This window comes from Scyliorhinus canicula, chromosome 1, assembly GCF_902713615.1.
Source record: "Scyliorhinus canicula chromosome 1, sScyCan1.1, whole genome shotgun sequence".
Lineage (NCBI taxonomy): Eukaryota > Metazoa > Chordata > Chondrichthyes > Carcharhiniformes > Scyliorhinidae > Scyliorhinus > Scyliorhinus canicula.
Window position 1 is genome coordinate 168,370,862 of NC_052146.1, and position 26,395 is coordinate 168,397,256.

A 26,395-nucleotide genomic window follows, 5' to 3' on the forward strand; every position below is an offset into this window, starting at 1 on the left:
AAGCGGCGGGCCGGGTTCAACAGGACGAAGGCGGTGCTGCATGCCAAGCAGGACAGATTTGGAATGCTGCAGCCTGCGCGTCTGTGGGTGACATAGAAGGACCGGCACCACTACTTCGAGTCCCCGGAGGAGGCGTGGGCCTTTGTACAGGCGGAGAAGCTGGACTCGAACTAGGGTCTGGGGCCACACTATGGCCGTTGCTGTTTTCGCTGTTGCTGTTCTTCAATTTTAAACACGTGTTTTTTTTATGCTGGTTTTCTTTTTGCTCTGTTTCCGGGTGGGTTTGTCTGTTGGGTATGGGTGTGGGGTATCTGGGGAACGTTGGGGGCATGTGCTTTATATGTTCTCTTCTGTACGGGGCTGGGGGTTGGGGTGAAACTGGATTTTGAGGAGCTGTGTCAGAAGGGTGGGGTGTGGCAGTGTGAAAGCGCGGGCTTTCCTCTGGTTGTCCGCGCTGCGGGGCGGGGGGGCGGAGCTGGAGGTGGGGGCGTGGCCTCTACTGGTTTTCTTTCCTGCGCTGAAACGGTGCCAAGGAGGTGTGGCAAGAGGGGGATGACCCCATGCCGGGAGGAGATGGGTTTTGACAGGAGCTGCCGGGTCAGCAGAAGTCAGCTGACTCACGGAAGTACCATGGAGGGTGCGTCGTGGCTAGGAGGGGACCTAGCCTGGGGGGGTGGGGGGGGATACCGGGTTGCTGCTGGAATGGCCAAGAAGGAGCTGGTGTGGGCCGGGGGGGTAGAGGAGAGGCGTTATCGCCATGGGGAACGGGTCAGGCGGGGCGAGCTGGCCTGGGGCGAGCAGTCGATAAGCTATGGCTAGCTGGCGGGGGAGAGGGGCAGGTTGCCCTCTGATCCGGCTGATTACCTGGAACGTGAGGGGGCTGAATGGGCCGGTTAAGAGAACTAGGGTATTTTCTCATCTGAAGGGGCTGAAGTTGGACGTGGCTATGTTCCAGGAGACCCACTTGAAGGTGGCGGACCAGGTTCGTCCGAGGAAGGGGTGGGTGGGGCAGGTTTTTCACTCAGGATTGGACGCGAAGAACCGGGGGGGTGGCGATTCTGGTGGGGAAGAGGGTGGCGTTCGAGGCGGCTGAGGTGGTGTCGGAGAAGGAGGGCAGATATATTATGGTGAAGGGTAGGCTGCAGGGAGAGAAGGTGGGGCTGGTTAATGTATATGCCCCGAATTGGGATGATGCCGGCTTCATGAGGCGCTTGTTGGGCCGCATTCCGGACTTGGAGGCAGGGGGCCTGATCATGGGGGGAGACTTTAACACAGTGCTGGATCCCCCACTGGACCGGTCCAGTTCAAGGACGGGTAGGAGACCGGCGGCGGCCAAAGTGCTGAGGGGGTTTATGGACCAGATGGGAGGGGTGGATCCCTGGAGGTTTGGGAGGCCGAGAGCGCAGGAGTATTCCTTTTTCTCCCATGTCCATAGAGTCTATTCCCGAATAGATTTTTTCATCCTGAGCAGGGGATTGATCCCGAAGGTGCAGGATGCAGAGTATTCGGCCATAGCGATTTCAGACCATGCTCCACACTGGGTTGATCTGGAGATGGGGGAGGCGCGGGACCAGCGCCCGCTCTGGCGCCTGGATGTGGGGATGCTGGCTGATAAGGAGGTGTGTAGGAGGGTCCGGGGAAGTATTGAGGGGTATCTTGATACCAACGACACGGGGGAGGTCCGGGTGGGGATGGTCTGGGAGGCTCTGAAAGCAGTGATCCGGAGGGAGCTGATCTCCATCCGGGCCCATAGGGCAAGGAGGGAGAGGAAGGAGAGGGAGAGACTGGTGGGGGAGCTCCTGGATATGGACAGGAGATACGCGGAGGCACCGGAGGAGGGGTTTCTGGGGGAACGGCGTAGTTTGCAGGCCAAATTTGACTTGTTGACCACCAGAAAGGCGGAGACACAGTGGAGGAGGTCGCAGGGCGCGGTATATGAGTATGGGGAGAAGGCGAGCAGGATGTTGGCGCATCAGCTCCGCAGACGAGATGCGGCTAGGGAAATTGGTTGAGTGACGGATAAGGGTGGGAATGTAGTGCAGAAGGGGACAGAAGTAAATGGGATCTTTAGGGACTTCTACGAGGAACTGTACCGGTCAGAACCTCCGTTGGGGAGAGGGGGCATGGAGAGCTTCATGAACAGGCTATGGTTCCCAAGGGTTCAAGAGGAGCTGGTAGAGGGGCTGGGGGCGCCGATAGAGTTGGAGGAGCTAGTCAGGGGGATTGGACAAATGCAGTTAGGTAAGGCACCGGGGCCGGACGGGTTCCCGGTGGAATTTAATAAAAAGTATGTGGATCTGGTGGGCCCCCTGTTGGTGCAAGCCTTCAATGAGGCATGGGAGGGGGGGTTTTGCCCCCGACGATGTCGCGGGCACTGATCTCTCTGATCCTGAAGCGGGATAAGGACCCCTTGCAGTGTGGATCATACAGGCCTATCTCGCTCCTCAATGTTGATGCTAAGTTGCTGGCGAAGATCCTGGCCACCAGGATAGAGGACTGTGTGCCAGGGGTGATACACGAGGATCAGACAGGATTTGTCAAGGGACGGCAGCTCAACACGAATGTGCGGAGACTGCTAAATGTTATTATGATGCCGGCAGTGGAGGGGGAGGCGGAGATAGTGGTGGCGCTGGATGCAGAGAAAGCGTTTGATAGAGTTGAGTGGGGGTTCCTGTGGGAGGTGCTGGAGTGGTTCGGATTCGGGGAGGGTTTCATCAAATGGGTGAGGCTGCTCTACGCGGCTCCGATGGCAAGTGTAGTTACCAATGGAAGGAGATCGGAGTACTTTAGGCTCTACAGTGGGACCAGGCAGGGGTGCCCCTTGTCCCCCTTGCTCTTTGCACTGGCGATTGAACCTTTGGCTATGGCGTTGAGGGAGTCAGGGAGATGGAGGAGTCTGGTGCGGGGTGGGGAGGAACATCGTGTATCGCTGTATGCGGACGACCTGCTGTTGTATGTGGCGGATCCAGAAGGGGGAATGCCGGGGGTGATGGAGCTGTTAGCGGAATTTGGGGGCTTCTCGGGCTATAAGTTAAATTTAGCCAAGAGTGAGATATTTGTAGTACACCCGGGTGATCAGGAGGAGGGAATTGGGAGACTCCCATTTAAGAGGGCAGTGAAGAGTTTCAGATACCTGGGGGTGCAGGTGGCCAGGAGTTGGGGGACTCTCCATAAGCTTAATTTTACCAGGCTGGTGGAGCAGATGGAGGAGGAATTTAAAAGGTGGGACATGGTGCCGCTATCGTTGGCGGGTAGAGTGCAGTCCGTCAAAATGACAGTTCTCCCGAGGTTCTTGTTCCTTTTTCAGGGTTTGCCCATCTTTATCCCTAGGGCCTTTTGTAGAAGGGTGACTAGCAGCATCATGAGCTTTGTTTGGGCGCATGGGACTCCGAGGGTGAAGAGGGTCTTCTTGGAGCGGGGTAGAGATGGGGGGGGGGGGGGGGGGGGGGCTGGCGTTACCCAATCTCTCGGGGTATTATTGGGCGGCCAATGTGTCGATGGTGCGCAAGTGGGTGATGGAGGGGGAGGGGGCAGCATGGAAACGGATGGAGAGGGCGTACTGTGGAGATACAAGCCTGGGGGCCCTGGTAACGGCGCCGTGGCCGCTCCCTCCTACGAGGTATACCACGAGTCCGGTGGTGGCGGCTACCCTCAAGATTTGGGGGCAGTGGAGGCGACATAGGGGAGAAGTGGAGGGCTCGATGGAGGCTCCGTTAAGGGGGAACCATAGGTTCGTCCCGGGGAACATTGATGGGGGATTTCAGGGTTGGCACAGAGTGGGCATCAGACAGCTGAGGGACCTGTTTATTGATGGGAGGTTTGCGAGCCTGGGGGAGTTGGAGGAGAAATCTGGGCTCCCCCCGGGGAACATGTTCATGTATCTGCAGGTAAAGGCATTTGCTAGGCGGCAGGTGGAGGGATTCTCTTCGCTTCCCGCGAGGGGGGTGAGCGACAGGGTGCTTTCGGGGGTCTGGGTCGGAGAGGGGAAGATATCTGATATCTGCAAGGTTACGCTGGAGGCGGAGGAGGCGTCAGTAGAGGAGCTGAAAGCTAAGTGGGAGGGGGAACTGGGGGAACAGATCGAAGACAGGACATGGGCTGATGCCCTGGAGAGGGTTAATTCTTCCTCCTCGTGTGCGCGGCTTAGCCTCATCCAATTCAAGGTGCTGCACCGGGCCCACATGACTGGGACGAGGATGAGTAGGTTCTTTGGGGGTGAAGACAGGTGTGTCAGGTGCTCGGGGAGTCCAGCGCATATGTTCTGCCCATATGTTCTGGACATGCCCGGCACAGGAGGAGTTCTGGAAGGGGGTGGCGAGGACGGTGTCGAGGGTGGTGTGATCCAGGGTCAAGCCAGGATGGGGACTCGTGATTTTTGGGATTGGGGTGGAGCCGGGAGTGCAGGAGGCAAAAGAGGCCGGTGTGCTGGCCTTTGCGTCCCTAGTAGCCCGGCGAAGGATCTTGCTACAATGGAAGGATGCGAGGCCCCCAAGCGTGGAGACCTGGATCAATGACATGGCAGATTTCATTAAGCTAGAGAAGGTCAAATTCGCCCTGAGAGGGTCGGTACAAGGGTTCTTTAGGCGGTGGCAACCTTTTCTCGACTTCCTGGCTCAACGATAGGGTACGGGGACAGTAGCAGCAGCAACCCGGGGGGGGAGGGGGGGGGAAGGGGGAGGGAAAAGGTGGGGGGGGGGGGGGCGGGGGGGAGGGGGGCGGACGATGACTATAGAGTCATAGAACAGTACAGCACAGAACAGGCCCTTCGGCCCTCAATGTTGTGCCGAGCCATGATCACCCTACTCAAACCCACGTATTCACCCTATACCCGTAACCCAACAACCCCCCCCCTTAACCTTACTTTTATTAGGACACTGCGGGCAATTTATCACGGCCACTCCACCTAACCCGCACATCTTTGGACTGTGGGAGGAAACCGGAGCACCCGGAGGAAACCCACGCACACAGGGGGAGGACCTGCAGACTCCACACAGACAGTGACCCAGCCGGGAATCGAACCTGGGACCCTGGAGCTGTGAAGCATTTATGCTAACCATCATGCTACCCTATGTTTGTTTATTTAATTTAAATTTATTTTTAAGCTCTTTTGTTGCTCATTGGGGTTGGGGGGGTGGGGGATGTGATACATGCGTCGATACGGTCTGGGGGTGTTACAGTTATTATGGGTTATTTTGTTGCATTTCATTGTTTGTCGTTATGTTTTATATTTTCTGTAAAAAATTCCCAAAAAAATTATATTAAAAAAAAAGGGTGTTTGTGTTTTACAATCCCCACTCCCCCGATGGTGCGGCCCCTCCCTGCCCTCACCCCCTACCACCCCCCCACACGCTCTGTCCCCTCCCCTGGTGCCCTCAGTGATCTTCGATGTGCTTTGCCTTCTCAGTTCAATCGCTACGTCTAGTTATGTCCCCAGGATGCAGATCAGAGTTGGAGGCAGCCAGCTGCTTATGTTGTCCCGTGGCCTTCAATGCCCCTGGCGGGCACCCACTGGGGCCGGAGGGCTCAAGTGGACTTGTCGGCGGCACATGCACAGCTGTGCTGCCTTGGGTTCACCTTGGGACAGAGGAGCAGCTGGTTCGAGCCCTGGCTGCCCCTGCGTCATCTGGTTCTGCTAGCCCCAGCGGCTCATAGAATGGTAGAATTTACAGTGCAGGAGGCGGCCATTCGGTCCATCGAGTCTACACCGGCTCTTGAAAGAGCACCCAACTTAAGCCCATAACTTCACCCTATCCCCGCAACCCAATATCCCCACCTAACCTTTGGACACCAAGGGGCAATTTAGCGTGGCCAATCCACCTAACCAGCACATCTTTGGACTGTGGGAGGAAACCGGCGCACCTGGAGGAAACCCACGCAGACACGGGAATAAAGTGCAAACACCACACAGACAGTCCCCCGAGGCCGGAATTGAACCTGGGTCCCTGGAGCTGAGAGGCAGCTCCCCATGGTCTGCCGTGGGGCTAACATTATCTGCACCATCGTGTCGATGGCCTCGGCAATGCCCACCTGTGACTCGGTCAAGCTCTATGGCACTACGGCCTTTCCCATCTGAGAGCGAGACATGTCCCTCAGAACTCCATTAAGGCCAGCCTCATACTAGGGGGACATTCTGCCGAGACACTCAGCCATGGACGTCAGCCGACTGCCCGATGCCTTGGATACCTTCACTGATGGTGCCGACATCGTGCACAAGCTCTCCACTGAGGTTGCCACCCTAGCAATGTTGGCCTTGATGAGATGCATTGCCGGCAACATCTCCTGCTCCCGTAGCTTCTGGGACTCCTCCAATTGGCAATGGATTTGCTGGAAAGTCAATAACATCTCCCTCTGAATGTCCTGACTGCTCCCTCTCGTCTACAGGAATACGTCTTCCATAGGCTCAGCATCAGGTTGGGACCCAGCTGGGTCCTGGGATCCAGCTGACCCCCGACTGCTGTCTCACCTGCGGGTTCCCTCCTCCACTTGATGTGCATCACCAACTGTGTGGTGCTCACCATTGTGCCCCAGAAGCCTGGCCACTTACATTTCCTACTGAGGTGTGTGTATCTGCGCTGGTGGAGGTTGGGGATGACAGCGGTGACGCCTTGACCATCTCTTCCTCAGAGCTCCCCTTCGAGGTGGTCTCATGGGAGGCTGGAGAGGGTGCCACTTGGGATGGGCCGGCGCTGTCGGCTGGAGGATCTGCAGGAGAATGGATATGTGGTCATTGGGAGGGATGGGTCAGTTAGTCAGGCTCACGTTTGACAGGTCCTCCGGATGGAGCCCGGTTGTTCGTCCCCTCTGCAGCATCTGCCAATTTCCGCTTGGGTGAACTGCTCTGTCCTCAGGCACACCAGTCACCTCCAGAGCCCATTTCCCGAAGGAGGTGAGGAATCTTAAGACCGGCACCCCATCGGCCGGTCTGGGCCGTCGCCTGAATATTGTGGGAGAGCTTTTCCTGAGGAGACCCAAAGGGCATCGTTATCCACACGTGTTTTTCACAGTGGTGGGAGGGGAGGGGTGTGAAGGGAGGGGGAGGTGAAGGGAGCATTGGGGGGTTGAAAAGAGAGGAGGGGGTGGAGAGAGGGTTGGGGGCCGCACAGAGAGTTGGGAGGGGATTGTGGATGCTTGCGTGGGAGTGTAAAGGTCTTGCAGGGGGGTGGGGGGTGGGTCATCTTTTGACTCGTGCTGCCCGGACCCTCCTGGTCACACTCCCAGTGCTCACAGCCGCCGCCACCCCATCCCAGGCTGCACTGGCTGTCCTATGGCTGACCCTCCGGGATCCTTGGGGGTACAGGACATCTCTCCTAGCCTCTACTGCGCCTAGGAGCCTCTCCAGATCTGCATCCCTGAATCCTGGAGCCGGTCTCCTGGATGCCATTGTTACAAGCCTGCTGGGGTTGGCTGGGCAAGTGCTGCTTAAGTGCTGCTCAAACTTGTTAGCAGGGGCTGCGAGCGCAGTGCCGGCGAATCAGCTGGTGACCCTTCATTTGCGGTGACAAGCCTGTGGGGCTTGTTAAGTGGACCAATTAACGTTGTATAGTGTTGCTGGACTTTCAGGGCCGAGCGCCAGAAAGCATGCGGCACTTCTTGCTCGCTACCACACTGAAAATCACACCCAGTATGTTTTCAAGAATCGGTTAGATATAGGGTGGCGGCAGCGGCGTGAATACCGCTCCCACAGGCTGCCAAATTCTCCGGCGCCGGGGTTTTGGTGGGGGCGGGAATAACGCCGCGCCGGTTGGCAGCCGCTGGCAGGTGCCCCCTCCCCCCGGCGATTCTCCGGCCCGCAATGGGCCGAGCGGCCACTCGTTTTAGGCCGGTCCCGCCGGCGTAAATTAGACCTGGTACTTACCAGCGGGACCTGGCTCTGCGGGCGGCCTCCGGGGGGGCACGGTGGGATATGGCCCCGGAGGGGGGGGGGGGGGGGGGGGGGGGGGGGTGCACCCACGGTGGGCTGGCCCGTGATCAGGGCCCACCAATCCGCGGGCGGGCCTGTGCCATGGGGCACTCTTTCCCTCCGCACCGGCTGCTGTGGATCTCCGCCATGGCCGGTGCGGAGACGAACCCCCCTGCGCCTGTGATGCCAGCACACGCTGGCACTCCCGTGCATGCGCCAACTCGCGCCGTCCGGCAGAGGCCCTTCTGTGCCGGTTGGCGCAGTGGCAACCCCGCCGGCGCCGGTCTGGCCCCTGAAGGTGCGGAGGATTCTGCACTTTCTGGGCGGCCGACGCCTGAGTGGTTCATGCCACTCCTCGGTGCTGGGACCGCCCGCCTTGCCGGGTAGGGGAGAATCCCGCCCATAGTATTTTTGGTGAAGGGGATCAAAGGATATGGGGGGGGGAAGGCTATTGAGTTGGATGATCAGCTATGATCATAATGAATGGCGGAGCAGAGCCCTCCTCCTGCTTCTACTTTCTATGTTTCTATGTATCGTGAACGGATTAGAAGCAGATCCAGGAAAACACACTAGGGTCACTGCCTGTGTGGAGCCTGCACGTTTTCCCAGTGTTTGCGTAGGTTTTCACCGGGTGCTCCGGGTTCCTCCCACAAGTCCCCAAAGATGTGCTGTTGGATGAATTGGACATTCTGAATTCTCCCTCTGTGTACCCAAACAGGTGTCGGAACGTGACGACTAGGGGCTTTTCACAGTAACTTCATTGCAGTGTTAATGTAAGCTTACTTGTGACAATAAAGATTATTATTATATTAATAATTTGAACTTGATATTAAGGTACACTGTTAGGAAAAGGTAGAAGCTTTATCTAACTCATGCTTGTAACTAATGTAGAATAATCAACACTCACACTTGAACATAAACAAACTATCATCTTAACACACATCACAAAATATAAAATTAGACAAATTTCCAATCTGTAGTTTTTTTTATTCATTTATGGGACGTGGGTTGCCGGCTGTGTCAGCATTTATTGCCCATCCCTAATTTCCATCGAGGGAGCAGTTACGGGTCAACCACATTGCTGTGCGTCTGGAGTCACAAACCACGCAAGGACAGCAGATTTCCTTCCCTAAAGGACATTAGTGAATCAGATGGGTTTTTAAAAAAATGACAATTGACAACAGTTTCATGGTCATCATTAGAGTTTTTTTTAATTCCAGATTTTTATTGAATTCAAATTTCACCATCTGGGAACCTGGGTTCCCAAAGCATGACTCTGGGTCTCGGGATTACTCGTGCAATGACAATACCACTACAGCACCGCAATTTGTTTTGTAAACCCATCATTTTTTTCTGTCTGGACATGACACGACATGACTACTTACTAAAAATATAACTTTAAATGTTATTTTGCACTAATTATTTAACTTTAGAAAAGTAACAAGAATACAGTAAAGAATCAAACAAACCCATTCAGTTCCATACCTGTGTGATATCTTCTAAAGGAAATTCTTTGCGAGTTAAGCTTGGGGAACCAATGGAAGGTTTCCTAATTGGTAATCGTGGAGACTTTGATATTTCCTGGCTGGTCCTTGACAGTTTCGGTGATTTTCTTGCATCGAGATTAATTCTGTTGAGAAATGTACATGAATTAGCATGACATTTGGGCAATTGTGACAAATCACTCAATATCCCTCACTAGTTAGGGCAAATTTTAGCAGACTTGTGTTGTCCTGGTTGAAATGAAATAATTTCGAATCACACGTGGGACATGGCTTAGTCATCAAATACTGAACAGGACAAAGGCTTTTAAGGTTGTCAGGGAGCTATATAAAATATTTCCTGAAGCATAAGGTGCATTTTTAATTTAGTTTTGTGTTGTAATCAATCTACTGAAAAATGTTACAATCCGCAGCAGTAAAACAAAGATGTATATGCAGCTGGGGCCAAAAGAGCATTGTATTTCAAACTCTGAATCACAAAATAATAAAGTGCAGAAGAGGCCCTTGGGTTCATAGAGACTGCATCGACGCATGAAAGACACCATACCTGCCTATGTAATCCCATTTGCCAGCACTTGGTCCATAGCCTTGAATGCTATCATGTGCCAAGTGCTCATATTGAATGTTATGATGTGCCAAGTGCTCATCCAGGTACTTCTAAAAAGGATGTGAGGCAACCTGCCTCTACCACCCTCCCAGACAGTGCATTCCAGACCATCACCACCCTCTGGGTAAAAAAAGTTTTTTCCTCAAATCCCCCCGAGGGGCTTTTCACAGTAACTTCATTGAAGCCTACTCGTGACAATAAGCGATTATTATTATTAAACCTCCTGCCTCTCATCTTGAACTTGTGTCCCTTCATAACCTATCCTTCAACTCAGGGGAACAGCTGCTCCCTATCTACCCTGTCCATGCTCCCTCATAATCTGTACACCTCGATCAGGTTGCCCCTCAGTTGTCTCTGCTCCATAGGAAACAACCCAAGCCTATCATACCTCTCTTCATAACTTAAATGCTCCATCCCAGGCAACATTTTGATGAATCGTCCCTGCACTCCCTCCAGTGCAGTCACATCCTTCCGATAATGTGGCGACCAGAATTCTCACAGTACTCCAGCTGTGACCTCACCAAAGGTCTATACAACTCTAACATGACCTCCCTGCTTTTGTAATCTATGCCCTTATTGATAAAGGCAAATGTCCCATATGCCTTTTTCACCACCTTCTTAACCTGACCATCGGCCTTCAGAGATCTATGGCCGGCACGGTTGCACAGTGGTCAGCACTATTGCTTCACAGCACCAGGGGCCCAGGTTCAATTCCTGGCTTGGGTCACTGACTGCGCAGGGTCTGCACGTTTTCCCTGTGTCTGTGTGGGTTTCCTCCGGGTGCTCTGGTTTCCTCCCACAAGTCCTGAAAGACGTGCTGTTAGGTAATTTGGACACTTTGAACTCTGTGTACCCGAACGTGGAGACGAGGGGCTTTTCACAGTAACTTCATTGCAGTGTTAATGTAAGCCTACTTGTGACAATAAAGATCGTAATTATTATTATTATGGACAAACATGCCAAGTTCCCTTTGTTCCTCGGAACTTCCCAGTGTCAGGTCATTTATTGAATACTTCCTTGTCCCATTTTTCCTCACACTTTTCAGGGTGAAATTCCATTTGCCATTTTTCTGTCCATTTGACCATCTCGTTAATATCCTCCTTTAACTCAAGACACTTAATTTCGCTGTTAATCATCCAGCCAAACTTTGTGTCATCCAGAAACTTACTGATCCCACCCCCACAGTCATCTATGTTGTTTGTATAAATGCGGCATGGTAGCACAGGGTTAGCACTGTTGCTTCACAGCACCAGGGTCCCAGGTTCAATTCCCGGCTTGGTCACTGTCTGTGCGGAGTCTGCACATTCTCCTTGTGTCTGCGCGGGTTTCCTCTGGGTGCTCCAGTTTCCTCCCACATTCTGAATTCTCCCTCAGTGTACCTGAACAGGTGCTGGAGTGTGGTGACTAGGGGATTTTCACAGTGGCTTTCTGACAATAATAAAGATTATCAATAAAGATTATTATTACAAACAATAGGGGATCCAGTACAGATCCCTAGCACGCTAGCTCATAGTTACTAAAGCAGCCGTATGTCATCACCCCTTGTCTCCTACAGAATCTGCTATAACTATCGTTCTCCTGCAGTTTACCCTCCCCTGCTGAGCAACAGAGCCAGTTGCGGTGCCAGCCACAGGGGATTCCTGCACTGCCTGCCTGCCCTTTCTAGCGGTCAGCCATCTGTCTGCCAGCTCCTTGGGTTTGACCACGTCTCTATAACTCCTATCTATGATGCTTTCCGCCACCTGCATGCTCCCAAGTGCATCCAACTGCTGCTCCAACCGAACCACGCGGTCTGTGCGGAGCTGCCATTGGGTACACTTTCTGCAGATGTAATCGACTAGAACGCTGGAAGCGTCACAAATCTCCCACATCTCACAGTTAGAGCACTGAACCCCGCTGAGAGGCAGTTAAGCACTGGTTAATTAATTTAAACTAAATATTTATTAAATTATTAGAATAAATTGCAATTAACTATATGGTTCCTGGCGCTAGATTTTTACTGTAAAATTAAATGCTAAATACTCATCTACACCCTCAGGCTTAGTTACTCCTCTACGCAGTGAATTAATTAGTTTCAAATTCAACACATGTTCCCTGCCAGCCAAAAAGGTCACAGCTTTATTGTGATGTCACTTCTCAAGGGGAAAACAAGAGAGAGATTCAGACTCAGAGTACACAGTCGGCACAGTTGTTAGCACTGATGCCTCACAGCTCCAGCGACCCTGGTTAAATTCCAGCCTTGGGTGACTGTCTGTGTGGGGTGTTCACTTTCTGCATGGGTTTCCTCTGGGTATTCCAGTTTCTTCCCCAAGTCTTCATGGGTCTCATCACCAAAACCCAAAGATGTGCAGGTTAGGTGGATTGGCCGCACTAAATTGCCCCTTAGTGTCCAAAAGGTTAGGTGGGGTTACTAGATTATCGGAATGGGGTGGAGACCTGGGTTTATGAGGGGTGCTATTTCATAAAGGGCAGACCCAAAGGGCTGAATGGCCTTCTTCTGCACTGTAAATTCTATGATTTCACTTACCTTCCCAGACTGCACTCTAGATTTCTCCCGCTTAGCTCCGCTCGCGATGTGGTGGATTTACCTGCCTTACCTGCTACTCACCAATCATATCTCTCCCTTGTAGTCACCTGCAGCAGGGCAGGCCACTCACTGGAAATTTGAGAGTGACAAATCAAGGGATTAAAAAGCACCTCCTCCCACCCAGCTCCCAAACTCACTCTTCGATGTGCCTCTTTCTGGATGTGTCTTGTCTGTCTCACTGGGACTGTGCAATCCTAACCAATTCAATCTCTCCTCATACGTTAGTCCTGCCATACCGGGAATCAGTCTGCTAAACATTCGCTGCACTCCCTCTAAAGCTAGAGCATCCTTCCTCAGATAAGGAAATCAAAACTGAATCAATATTCCAAGTATGGCCTCACCAAGGCCCTGTATAATTGCAGCAAGACATCCCTGCTCCTGTACTCAAATCCTCTAGCTATGAAAGCCAACATACCATTTGTCTTCTTTACCGCCTGCTGTACCTGCATGTTTACCTTCAGTGACTGCTTTACGAGAACACCCAGATCTCGTTGCACATACCCCTCTCCTAATTTATGGCCATTCAGATAACAGTCTGCCTTCTTGTTTTTGCCACCTCACATTTATCCGCATTATACTGCATCTGCCATACATGTGCCCACTCAGCTTGTCCAAATCACACTGAAACATCTCTGCATCCGCCTCACAGCTCACCCTCCCACCCATGGTGTCATCTGCAAATCTGGACATATGACACTTTGTTCCCTCATCTAAATCATTAATGTATATTGTGAATAGCTGAAGTCCCAGCACAGATTCCTGCGGTACCCCTCTAGTCAGTGCCTGCCAATTTGTAAAAGACCCATTAATTCCTACTCTTTGGGCGAGGTTCTCCGCAAATGTGGAGAGTCGTAAAGGCTGCCGTGAAACTGGCCGTGTTTCACGGCAGCCTTCACGCCCGTTCCCGGGACCCGATTCTCCCCCCCCCAATCGGGGCTAGGAGCAGGACCCCGGGAATCACGGCGCCGCGGCCTTAACGACCGTCGTTAAGACCGCGCGCCATGATGACGCGCGGCTGGCATCTGTATGACGTCAGCCGCGCATGCGCAGGTTGGAGCCGGTTCCAACCCGCGCATGCGCGGGTGACGTCATCAGCATTTCTCCACCGCCGCTCGACAAGATGTGGCGGCTTGATCTTGTCGGGCTGCGGAGGGGAAATAGTGCGTCCCTTTTGGACGCAGGCCCGACGATCGGTGGGCACCGATCACGGGCCTGTCCCCTCCCTGAGCACAACGGTGGTGCTCCCGCCCCAAACGGGTCTCTGGATGCCCCAAACGGGCACCCAGCCCCCGTTTTTACAACAGCAGCGAGCAGGTGTGTTTGCTGCCGTGTAAAAACGGGCGTAAAAGCCCAGCCGCTCGGCCCATCGGCCGCGGAGAATCGGCGCTCGCCATTTTTTACTTTGTGACGTGGGTCGGGCGAGGGGGGGTTAAAATAGCGGGAGGGCGCAAAAAATGTCGGGAGGCCCTCCCGCTATTCTCCCAACCGGCATGGGCAGCGGAGAATTGCGCCCTTTGTTTTCTATCTGCCAACCCGTTTTCTATCCATCTCAATACACTACCTCCAATCCCATGCATTTTAATTTTACACGCTAATCTTTAATGCGGGATTTTGTCAAAAGCCTTCCAGTCCAAAATGTCCAAACACACCACATCCACTGGCTCCTTTTCATCAATTCTACCAGTTACATCCTTGAAGAATTTCAGTAGACTTGTCAAGCATGATTTCCCCTTTATAAATCCATGCTGTCTCTGTCTGATCCTGCCACTTTTTCTAAGTGCTCTGCATTCGATAATGGATTCTAGAATTTTTCCCACTACTGACGTTAGGCTTAATCTCTTTGTCGATAATTCCCTGCTTTCTTTCAACCCCCCTTTTTAAATAGCGGAGTCACATTAGCCACCTTTCAATCTGCCAGAACTGTTCCGCAGTCTATAGAATCTTGGATGATGACCATCAATGCATCCACTGTTTCTAGAGCCACCTTCAGTACCGTGGGATGTAGATTATCAGGCCCTGAGGATTTATCAGCATTCAATCCCATCAATTTCCCCAATACCATTTCTCTACTGATATTGATCACCTTCCATTCCTCCCTCTCACTAAACCCTGTATTTCCCAACAATTCTAGTATCTGATTTGTGTCCTCATTCGTGAAGACAACCAAAATATGCATTTAGTTGCTCAGCCATTTCTTTGTCCCCTATTGGACATTCCCCTGTTTCTGACTTTAAGGGACCTACATTTGTTTTCACCAATCTTTTTCTCTTCATAGATCATAGAATTTACAGTGCAGAAGGAGGCCATTCGGTCCATTGAGTCTGCACCGGCCCATACAAAGAGCACCCTACTCAAGCCCACATATCTACCCTATCCCCGTAATCCCCACTTAACCTTTTTTTTGGACACCAAGAGCAAGTTAGCATGGCCAATCCACCTAACCCGCACATCTTTGGACTGTGGGAGGAAACTGGGGCATCCAGATGAAACCCATGCAGACACGGGGAGAATGTGCAGACTCCGCACAGACAGTGACCCAGCCGGGAATCGAACTTGGGACCCTGGAGCTGTGAAGCAACTGTGCAAACCACTATGCTACCATGCTGCCCTATATTTGTGTACCTATAGAAACTTTTACAGTCAGTTTTTATATTCCCTGCAAGCTTACTTTCCTACTCTATTTTTCCCCTTCTTAATTAATCCCTTAGTCCTTCTTTGCTGAATTTTAAACTGTTCCCAATCCTCAGACCTGTTGTTTTTCTTGGCCAATTTGTATGATACTTCCTTGGATCGAATCTATCCCTAATTTCTCTTGTAAGTCATGGATTGGTCACCTTTTCCGTTTTACTTTTGTGCCAGACAGGAATAAACAAGTGTTGCAGTTCCCCCATGCGCTCTTTGAATGTTTGACTTTGCCTATCCACTGTCATTCCTTTTAGTAACATTCCCCAACTGACCATAGTTATTTCATGGGATGGGAATGTCACTGGCTGCCCAGCATTTATTGCCCATCCCAAATTGCCCTTGAGGGGGCATTTAAGAGCCGACCACATTGCTGTGAATCTGGAGTCACATGTAGGCCCGACCAGGTGGCTTTCTGTTTAGTTTATTAAAGCCTCAGTTAAGTTCACCACTCGTCGTGTGTTCACTGATGGCATATCAATTTAATAAACTAAACTACTAAGATGAATTCATTGCTCAAGCCTGATCGCCTGGAGCTGGATCTACAGGCAGCCGACGCCACTGCAACATTCGAACACTGGCTAAGCTGCTTCGAAGACTACCTCGGATCCTCCACCGAAGACTTCACCAACCTCCAAAAGGAGCAGATCCTCAGTGCACGGGTGAGCCCGCAGGTCTTTCTTCTCATCTGGGACGCCCCCTTGTATACGGAGGCGATAATGCTGCTGAATGGACAATATGTGACGTCTGTAAACGAGGTGTATGCTAGGCAGCTTCTTGCCACGAGACAGCAACGCCCTGGGGAATCACTAGCAGAATTCCTGTGTGCCTTGAGGATACTCAGCCGGAACTGCGATTGCCAGGTGGTATTAGCTACCCAACATACGGAGCTTTTTATCAGGGACGCTTATGTCGCGGGCATGAAATCATAGAATGTAGAACATACAGTGCAGAAGGATGTGTACTTTTGAGAAGTATGAAAATTCCTTCGATCCCGGGTGCAGGAACCTCCATGGGTCCACCGCCCCCATCTGCTCCATAAATGCTCCTAGTTCCCCAGCCATGCCAATCTTTTTCCCTGCTCTGGGGTTTGATCGGTCAGTCAGTGGGTCCTGTACACAGTTGAAGTCGCACCCAATGATCAGTCGGTGTATGTCAAGGTCAGGGATTTCCGCCATGGTCTTCTTTATGACTTCTCTGTCATCCCAATTGGGAGTGTACACATTTACCAGTACGACCGGTGCCCCTTCCAGGACACTGCTGACCATGACATATCGTCCCCCTGGGCCCACAACTGTCTTTGTTTCCATAAACCTCGTCCTCTTGCTAATTAATATTGCCCCCCCCCCCCTCCCCCCCAGCCCGTAGCATGAGTGGTCTGTTTGTCCCACCCAGCCCTTTCTTACCAGCAGCCAGTCCTTCTACCTCAAGTGCGTCTCTTGTCGGTAAATTACTTCTGCTTTTAGGCTTCTTAGGTGGGTGAAGACTCTGGATCTTTTCACCGGGCCGTTGAGTCCCCTTACATTCCAGGTAACTATCCTGGTGGGGGGTTTTCGACCCCCCGGTCCTGCGGGATCACCTGGTGGACGCGCCCCTGCACTCCGGGGTTTCCTTTTGTTAGGGGGTCGTCCCAAATGGCTACAGTTGCCGCTCTCGCCATGAGGTTGGGCTCCGGGATTTCCTTTTGTCCAGGGGGCACCCAACATGGCCGCCAGCTGTGTGTACGCCACGTGGCTGCGCTCCTGCACTCCAGGGTCTCCCTCTGCCCTGCAGCCCTCCCAAGTGGCTGTCTCTGGCACCATCCTGGTTCCTCGCCCTGCTCCATGCCCTCCGAGGCCTGTGTTCGTGCTGCTTATCTACCTCACCCTTCTCTTTGCTTCTCTTCTGTGCTCATCCTCCGACTCCTCTCCCCCCCATAGTCCCTGTCCCTCTGACCCCCTCTGCGTTCTTCCCCCCCTTCTGCCCTGTCCCCCCCTCTTTGTGCCAGGCGTTCCCCCTCCCCTGAGAGGCGAGCTGCAGCCCTCCTTTCTTCCTGCCCTCCCGTGTTGGCCATCCTCACTAGCACGGTGGCCCCCCTCCCAATACTGCCCTGCTCTGGTCCTGTTTTACCTTCATTTTGTTAGCCCTTGTCTCGCCCTCCTGACCGCTTTTCTCACCCTCGTTCACCTTGCTCTGCCCCCCGCCCCCCCCATTGCATTGAGAGATGGAACAAGCATGGGAATGAGTCAGCACCGTCCTGCACAGTACACCAAACACGTGTGCACAGTTCGTGATCTTATTGTCTCTGTTTGCGGTCTGCCCTCCGATTCTTTGTTCCGATTCTTCCTTTCTTTTCCCTCCCCGTCGCTTTCATGATGGCCGTTGCGGCTGTCCCTCCCCCAGTTTGTTCGCTCTAACAAATTCTTCCGCTGCTGCTGGAGTGTCAAAAAACAGCTCCTTCCCCTCGAATGTTACCCAGAGTTTGGCCGGGAATAAAAGCCCAAATTTCACATTACTTTTGTAGAGTGCTAACTTGGCCCTGTTGAATTCAGCCCTTCTTTGGGCCAGGCCCGCCCCAATTTCGTGGTATACCCTTATGATCTTCCCTTCCCACATGCTCGATTTCGCCTGCTGGGCCCACTTTAGCCTTCTGTCAAAAAACATCGTGGGCCAAAACGGGGAGGTCTCACCCTCCATGTTCTGGGAGGCACTGAAGGCCGTGATTAGAGGAGAGATGATAGCTTACAAGGCAAGCAGTGATAGGGAAGAGAGGGTGGCCAGGCAACAACTGGTGGACTCCATCCTGGAAATCAACAGAAAATACTCTGAGGCTCCAACTGTAGAGCTGCTGGCGGAGAGAAAAAAGCTGCAAATGGACTTTAACTGGCTATCCATTAGGAAAGCAGTGTACCAACTCCGCCAGACACGCGGGACCTTCTACGAACACGGAGACAAGACTGGCCGCCTATTGGCTCACCAGTTGAGAAAGCAGGCATACCTTGGCTTGACTTGTATACATAGTGGTATATACTACCACTGTAGTATATATTATGTGTATTGTGGTAAACTGCCACTGTATTATCTGTAATGTGGTAAACCACTGCCTGCTGGCTCCGCCTCCCCTCGGGCTCGGTATAAAGGTGGCTAGTCTCCCCGCCGCTGCCTCAGTTCGGGATCCGAGAAGGCCAGGAGGCTTTCTGTTTAGTTTATTAAAGCCTCAGTTAAGTTCACCACTCGTCGTGTGTTCACTGATGGCATATCAATTTAATAAACTAAACTAAGATGAATTCATTGCTCAAGCCTGATCACCTGGAGCTGGATCTACAGGCAGCCGACGCCACTGCAACATTCGAGCACTGGCTAAGCTGCTTCGAAGACTACCTCGGATCCTCCACCAAAGACTTCACCAACCTCCAAAAGGAGCAGATCCTCAGTGCACGGGTGAGCCCGCAAGTCTTTCTTCTCATCCGGGACGCCCCCTTGTATACGGAGGCGATAATGCTGCTGAATGGACAATATGTGAAGTCTGTAAACGAGGTGTATGCTAGGCAGCTTCTTGCCACGAGACAGCAACGCCCTGGGGAATCACTAGCAGAATTCCTGTGTGCCTTGCGGGTACTCAGCCGGAACTGCGATTGTCAGGTGGTATCAGCTACCCAACATGCGGCGCTTTTTATCAGGGACGCTTATGTCGCGGGCATGAAATCATAGAACGTAGAACATACAATGCAGAAGGAGGCCATTCAGCCCATCGAGTCTGCACCGACCCACTTAAGCCCTATCCCCGTAACCCAATAACCCCTCCTAACCTTTTTTGGTCACTAAGGGCAATTTATCATGGCCAATCCACCTAACCTACACGTCTTTGGATAGTGGGAGGAAACCGGAGCATCCGGAGGAAACCCACGCAGACACGATGAGAATGTGAAGACTCCGCACAGACAGTGACCCAGCAGGGAATCGAACCTGGGAACCTGGCGCTGTGAAGCCACAGTGCTAATCACTAAAGCTACCGTGCTGCTGAAATCAAGCTATATCCGCCAGCGATTGCTAGAAAGGGGTACACTCGTCCTCCCAGAGACAGTGCAGCTCTCAAACTCGCTAGAGGTGGCCTTCCAAAATATGGAGGCCTACACCTCCGACTGCGCGGCACCCTCGTGGACACCGCCATCATCCGACCCGAGTGCAGTGCAAGCCTGTGCCGCGCAGCAGCCCGCCAATGTCGGAAGCCCAAAGTGCTACTTCTGCAGCCAGGGGGAATCATGCCAGACAACGCTGCCCTGCATGGAACGCGACTTGCAACGGGTGTGGGAGGAAGGACCAATTAGCGAAAGCTTTCTAGGCCCAGCAGTGCTGCCTGTCGGGGCCGCCCCCAGCTGCCTTGCCACCCGCCATTTGCGAGCCGTGGGCGCCGCCATCTTCAATCTCACCCACCACATGCAACCCATGGGGCCGCCATCTTTGACGCCATCTCCAGTGCCGCCCGCCATCTTGGGACCACTCCGCCGCTAACTCCGACCGTCCTACCCATCACCTTCCGTGATGGGTACGCTCGCCTCCATCACGCTCGACCAGTCCCGGCCTCATCAAGATGACCGTCCGGATCAACGGGCACAAGACGGCCTGCCTTTTCGACTCTGGGAGCACAGACAGCTTCACACACCCAGATACGGGAAGGCGCTGCTCCCTCCCAATTTTATCGCGACCCAGAAAATCTCCCTGGCTTCCTGATCACATTCAGTAGAAATCCGGGGGTACTGTATCGCGACCCTTACTGTACAAGGTATAGAGTACGCAAACTTTAAACTCTACGTCCTTCCCCATCTCTGCGCTGTCACCTCCAAAACTTTACTTTAAAGTTTGGTGGACCCCTGCCCTCCCTCACCATCTGTAGCCTCACGACCCTTAAGGTCACCCCACTCTCGCTCTTCGCAAACCTCACCCCGGACTGTAAGCCCATCGCTACTAGGAGCAGACGATACAGTGCCCGGGACAGGGCCTTTCTCCAGTCGGAGGTCCAGCGACTCCTACGAGAGGGGATCATTGAGGCTAGTACCAGCCCCTGGAGAGCCCAAGTGGTGGCCGTCAAGACTGGGGAGAAGCACCAGATGGTCATCAACTACAGTCAGACCATCAACCGATACACGCAGCTCAATGCGTATCCCCTCCCCCGCATACCTGACATGGTCAACCAGATTGCACAGTATCGAGTCTTCTCCACAGGTGACTTGAAGTCCGTGTACCACCAGCTCCCTATCCGCCCGGAAGACCGCCAATACACTGCCTTCGAGGCTGATGGCCGCCTCTATCACTTCCTCAGGGTTCCCTTCGGCGTCACCAATGGGGTCTCGGTCTTCCAATGAGAAATGGACCGAATGGTTGACCAGTACGGGCTGCGGGCCACGTTCCCGTACTTAGATAATGTCACCATCTGCGGCCATGACCAACAGGACCATGACGTTGTGCAAAATGGAGTCCTAGGGCCCGACCCCGACCGCATGCGCTCCCTCCTCAAACTCACCCTTCCCCACTGCCGCAAGACCCTGTAGAGATGCCCGGGGTTCTTCTCTTACTATACCCAGTGGGTCCCCAATTATGCAGACAAGGCCCATCCACTTTATTAAATCAACTATTTTTTCTCTGACGGCTGAGGCCCGCCTGGCCTTCAAACGTATCAAGGCAGATATTGCCAAAGCCGCGACACACGCTGTGGACGCGTCCATTCCGTTCCAGGTGGAGAGCGATGCGTCGGACTTTGCTCTGGCTTTCTTCTCCCGTACCCTCCATGCCTCCGAAATTCGACACTCCTCCGTCGAAAAGGAAGCCCAAGCCATTGTAGAAGCTGTGCGACATTGGAGCCATTATCTGGCCGGCAGGCGATTCACTCTCCTCACTGACCAATGGTCGTTTGCCTTCATGTTCAACAATACACAGCGGTGCAAAATCAAGAACGACAAGATTCTGAGGTGGAGGATCGAGCTCTCCACCTACAACTACGATATCTTGTATCGACCTGGGAAGCTCAATGAGCCCCCAGATGCCCTATGGTACATGTGCCAGCGTACAAATAGACCGACTCCAGGCCCTCCACAATGACCTCTGTCACCCGGGGGGACACTGTTTCTTTCACTTTATCAAGGCTCACAACCTGTCTTTCTCCATCGAAGAGGTCAGGACTGTGACCAGGGACTACCAGGTCTGCGCGGAGTGCAAACCGCACTTCTATCGGCGAGGTAGAGCGCACCTGCTAAAGGCCTCTCGTCCCTTTTGCGCCTCAGCATTGATTTCAAAGGGCCCCTCCCCTCCACTGACCGTAACGTGTACTTCCTCAACATTGTTGACGAGTACTCAAGATTCAACTTTGCCATCCCAAGCCCTGACATGACTTCTGCCACCGTCATCAAGGCCTTGCACAGTCTTTTCACCTTGTTCGGGTTCCCCACCTTCATCCATAGCGATCGGGGTTCCTCCTTCATGAGCGACGAGTTGCGTCAGTTCCTGCTCAGCAAGGACATCGCCTCCAGCAGGACGACCAGCTACAACCCCCGGGGCAACGGACAGGTGGAGAAGGAGAACGCGACGATCTGGAAGGCCGTCCTCCTGGCCCTACGGTCTAGAAGTCTCCCTGACTCCCGCTGGCAGGAGGTCCTCTCCGATGCGTTCCACTCCATCCGGTCGCGACCCTCATGAACGTATGTTTGTCTTCCCCAGGAAGTCCACCTCCGGGGTCTCGCTCCCGTCCTGGCTGACAGTCCCAGGGCCCGTCCTCCTCCGGTAGCATGCGAGGAGCCATGAATCAGATACCCTCGTCGAGAAAGTCATGCTCCTCCATGCCAATCTACAATATGCCTACGTGGTACGTCATGACGACCGACAGGACACAATCTCCCTGCGGGATTTGGCACCTGCAGGTTCCCCAGCGACCATCACCACCACCCCCGATCCTACACCCCTCCCTTCCACCACAACCCAGCTACTTCAAGGTCTGGCGCCCGCAGGCCCACTGGCAGCCATCACCACCACCCCAGCCCCCCCCCCCCCCCCCCCCCCCCCCCCCCCGCCAACCAACTCAACAACTGGGTGAAGAAGAGGACGACGCCCCGGATGTGCAGGTCTCGACACCGGTGCATACACCACAGCTGGGACTGAGGCGATAACGGCGGAAGGTCAAGGCCCCTGACAGACTTGATCTTTAAGTCCACTTCACCCCCGCTGGACTCGTTTTTTTAAACAGGGGTGAATGTGGTAAACCACTATTGTATTGTACTGTTGTTGTCCCTGCTGGCTCCGAACCACTGTAGTATATATTATGTGTACTGTGGTAAACTGCCACTGTATTACATGTAATGTGGTAAACCACTGCCTGCTGACTCCGTCTCCTGTTGGGCTCGGTATAAAGGTGGCTAGTCTCCACCGCTGCCTCAGTTCGGGATCTGAGGCCAGGACGCTTTCTGTTTAGTTTATTAAAGCCTCAGTTAAGTTCACCACTCCTCGTGTGTTCATTGATGGCATATCACAACGGAAAAAGCGCAGGTAAAGGATAGCAGAGGGAGACTGGTAACACCACCAAAGGAGGTCAATCGGCATTTGAGACCTTCTTCCGGGGACTGTACGCCTCCGAGCCCCCCCACGGGGGTGCGGGGATCAAAAACAGTTCCTGGATGGACTGGAACTACCAGTTGTGGGGGAAGACAGACGGGGGGAGCTGGAAGCACAAATATGCCTGGGAGAAATCCAGCAGAAGGCAGCAGAGCGGAGCTGCTGATTGGCTGTTGCGGGGAAAATTTGCATCAGTGCATTGCGGTCACTGTATCCAGAATGTGTACCTGAGCAAGACACCCTCCGTGTTCAAGTGAAGGCCAGCATCCAGCAGAGGGCAGCAGAGAAGATCCCAGCCGAGTAGAGATCAAGAGGGAGACTCGAGGGTAGGTAGAAGTAGAAAGTTGTACCGTGATGTCACAGCCTGCAGGTAAATGATTGGCTGGTGACTGGTAAGTAGTTTTTCTTTTCCCTGAGGTGATCTCGTGCGGGGTGCAGTGGTTGTTGAGTGCTTGCTGAGAAGGGGAGTAAATTTTTTCAAAAACTTACTGTTGAGAGTTTCTAGCTGAATCCAGTCGGAGTGAGGACAGAGTGACTGCTGGGTAAGTAGTAAAGATTTAAATTCTTTGCGCAGCCCATAACAGTGATTTGCTGGTTAAATGTTTTATTTTTACCTGTATTTAAGTTGGGAAGTTCCTAAACCCTAGACACTACACTTGTAGCGTCCCCCACCCTTTCACCTCCTCTAACCTAAGGGGTAGTGAATAACAGGTACGCTCTTTCTTTCTTTTTCTTGTTTTATCTAGAGGGGATGGCAGAGAAGGCAGTGCAATGTTCCTCCTGCAGAATGTTTGAGGTGAGGGACGCCGTCAGTGTCCCTGCTGATTTCACCTGTGGGAAGTGCACCCATCTCCAGCTCCTCAGAAACTGCGTTAGGGAACTGGAGCTGGAGCTGGATGAACCTCGGATCATTCGGGATGCAGAGGTGGTCATAGATAGTAGCTTCAGGGATGTAGTTACTCCAAAGAATCGAGATAGATGGGTGACGGTGAGAGGGGCTGGGAGGAAGCAGTCAGTGCAGGGATCCTCGGTGGTCGTTCCCCTCAGTAACAAGTATACCGCTTTGGATACTGTTGAGGAGGACGACCTACCAGGGGTAAGCCATGGTGAACGGATCTCCAGCACTAAGTCAGTCCCTGTGGCTTAGAAGGCAAGGAGGGAGAGCAGGAGAGCAATAGTGATTGGAGACTCGATAGTTAGAGGGACAGATAGACGGTTCTGTGGCGACGAAAGAGACTCACGGATGGTATGTTGCCTCCCGGGTGCCAGGGTTCGTGACATCTGTGACCGTGTTTTCAGAATCCTTAAGGGGGAGGGGGAACAGTCACAAGTCGTGGTACACATCGGTACCAATGACATAGGTAAGAGAAGGGACGGGGATGTAAAATAGGAATTTAGGGAGCTAGGGTGGAAGCCGAGAGCCAGGACAAACCATGTTGTCATCACTGGTTTGTTGCCGGTGCCACGTGCTAGTGAGGTGAGGAACATAGAACATAGATAGAACATAGAACAGTACAGCACAGAACAGGCCCTTCGGCCCTCAATGTTGTGCCGAGCCATGATCACCCTACTCAAACCCACGTATCCACCCTATACCCGTAACCCAACAACCCCCCCTTAACCTTACTTTTATTAGGACACTACGGGCAATTTAGCATGGCCAATCCACCTAACCCGCACATCTTTGGACTGTGGGAGGAAACCGGAGCACCCGGAGGAAACCCACGCACACAGGGGGAGGACGTGCAGACTCCACACAGACAGTGACCCAGCCGGGAATCGAACCTGGGACCCTGGAGCTGTGAAGCATTTATGCTAACCACCATGCTACCCTGCTGCCCCAGGGAGAGAGTGCAGACAAACACGTGGCTGCAGGGATGGTGTGGGAGGGAGGGTTTCAGTTACGTGGATAATTGGAGCACATTCTGGGGAAGGTGGGACCTGTGCAGACAGGACAGTTTGCACCTGAACCAGTGGGGCACCAATATCCTGGGAGGGAGATTTGCTATGGCTCTTCGGGGGGTTAAACTAATTTGGCAGGGGGATAGGAAAACGAGCTGTAGTCCAGAAGCCAGTGTTGAGAGTAGTGAGGTACTGAGGAGGGTATCAAGGGTGCAGGAGTGTACCGGCAAACAGGAAGGTGGGTTGAAGTGTGTCTACTTCAATGCAAGGTGCATCTGGAATAAGGAAGGTGAACTTGGAGCGTGGATTGGTACCTGGGACTACGATGTTGGGGCCATTACGGAGACATAGTTAGAACAGGGACAGGAATGGTTGTTGGAAGTTCTGGGGTATAGATGTTTCAGTAAGAGTAGGGAAAGTGGTAAAAGAGGTGGAGGAGTTGCATTGTTAATCAAGGATAGTTTAAAGGCTTCAGAAAGGGCAGTTCGAAGGGGATCTGCCTACTGACGTAATATGGGCCGAAGTTAGAAATAGGAAAGGAGCGGTCACGTTGTTCAGAGTTTTCTATAGGCCCCCAAATAGTAATAGAGATGTGGAGGAAGAAATTGTAAAACAGGTGTGGAGGTCTCAGGGTAGTCGTCATGGGTGACTTTAACTGTCCAAATATTGATTGGAAACTCTATAGGTCGAGCAGTTTGGATGGGGCAGTTTTTGTACAGTGTGTGCAGGAGGGTTTCCTGACACAATATGTGGATAGGCCGACAAGAGAGGGGGGGAGGGGGGGGGGCACATTGGATTTGGTACTGGGTAATGAACCGGGCCAAGTGTTAGATTTGTTTGTGGGAGAGCACTTTGGAGATAGTGACCACAATTCGGCGTCTTTCACTATTGCAATGGAGAGGGATAGGGCCATACGGCAGGGCAAGGTTTATAATTGGGGGATGGTAGTTATGATGCAATTGGGCAAGAATTAGGGAGCATAAAATGGGAACAGAAACTGTCAGGTAAAGGCACAAATGAAAAGTGGAGCTTGTTCAAGGAACAAATACTGCGTGTCCTTGATAGGTATGTCCCTGTCAGGCAGGGGGCAAATGGCCATGTGTGGAAACCATGGTTCACAAAAGAGGTTGAATGTCTTGTCAAGAGGAAAAAGGAAGTGTATGTAAGGATGAGAAAACAAAGTTCAGTTGGGTCGCTTGAGGGTTACAAGGTAGCAAGCAATGAGCTAAAAAAAAACGGCTCAGGAGAGCTAGGAGGGGGCATGAGAAGTCCTTGCCGGGTCGGATCAAGGAAAACTCCAAGGCTTTTTAATCTTATGTGAGAAATAAAAGAATGACCAGGGTGAGGTTAGGGCCTGTCAAGGACAGTAGTGGGAACTTGTGCATGGAGTCAGAAGAAATAGGAGAGGCGTTGAATTAATACTTTTCTTCAGTGTTCACCAAGGAAAGGGGCCATGTTTTTGAGGATGAGTGTGATACAGGTGGGTAGGCTGCAGGAGGTAGATGTTCTGAGGAAGGATGTATTAGCAATTTTGAAAAACCTTAGGGTTGACAAGTCACCTGGGCCAGAGGAGATATATCCAAGGATTCTTTGGGAGGCAAGGGATGAGATTGCAGAGCCTTTGGCTTTGATCTTTG

At 52.7% G+C, this 26,395-nt stretch overlaps 1 protein-coding gene across 2 annotated transcripts in view; it reads right to left on the minus strand.

The window, feature by feature from the left end:
• The window catches only part of tulp4a (TUB like protein 4a), a 569,265-nt gene that overhangs the window by 196,600 nt on the left and 346,270 nt on the right, over nucleotides 1-26,395 (minus strand). For both annotated transcript variants that reach the window (XM_038802363.1, XM_038802372.1), the window contains exon 10: nucleotides 9,386-9,530. In XM_038802363.1, coding sequence (XP_038658291.1) covers nucleotides 9,386-9,530 — 145 coding nt within the window. The remainder of the gene's footprint in view (nucleotides 1-9,385; nucleotides 9,531-26,395) is intronic.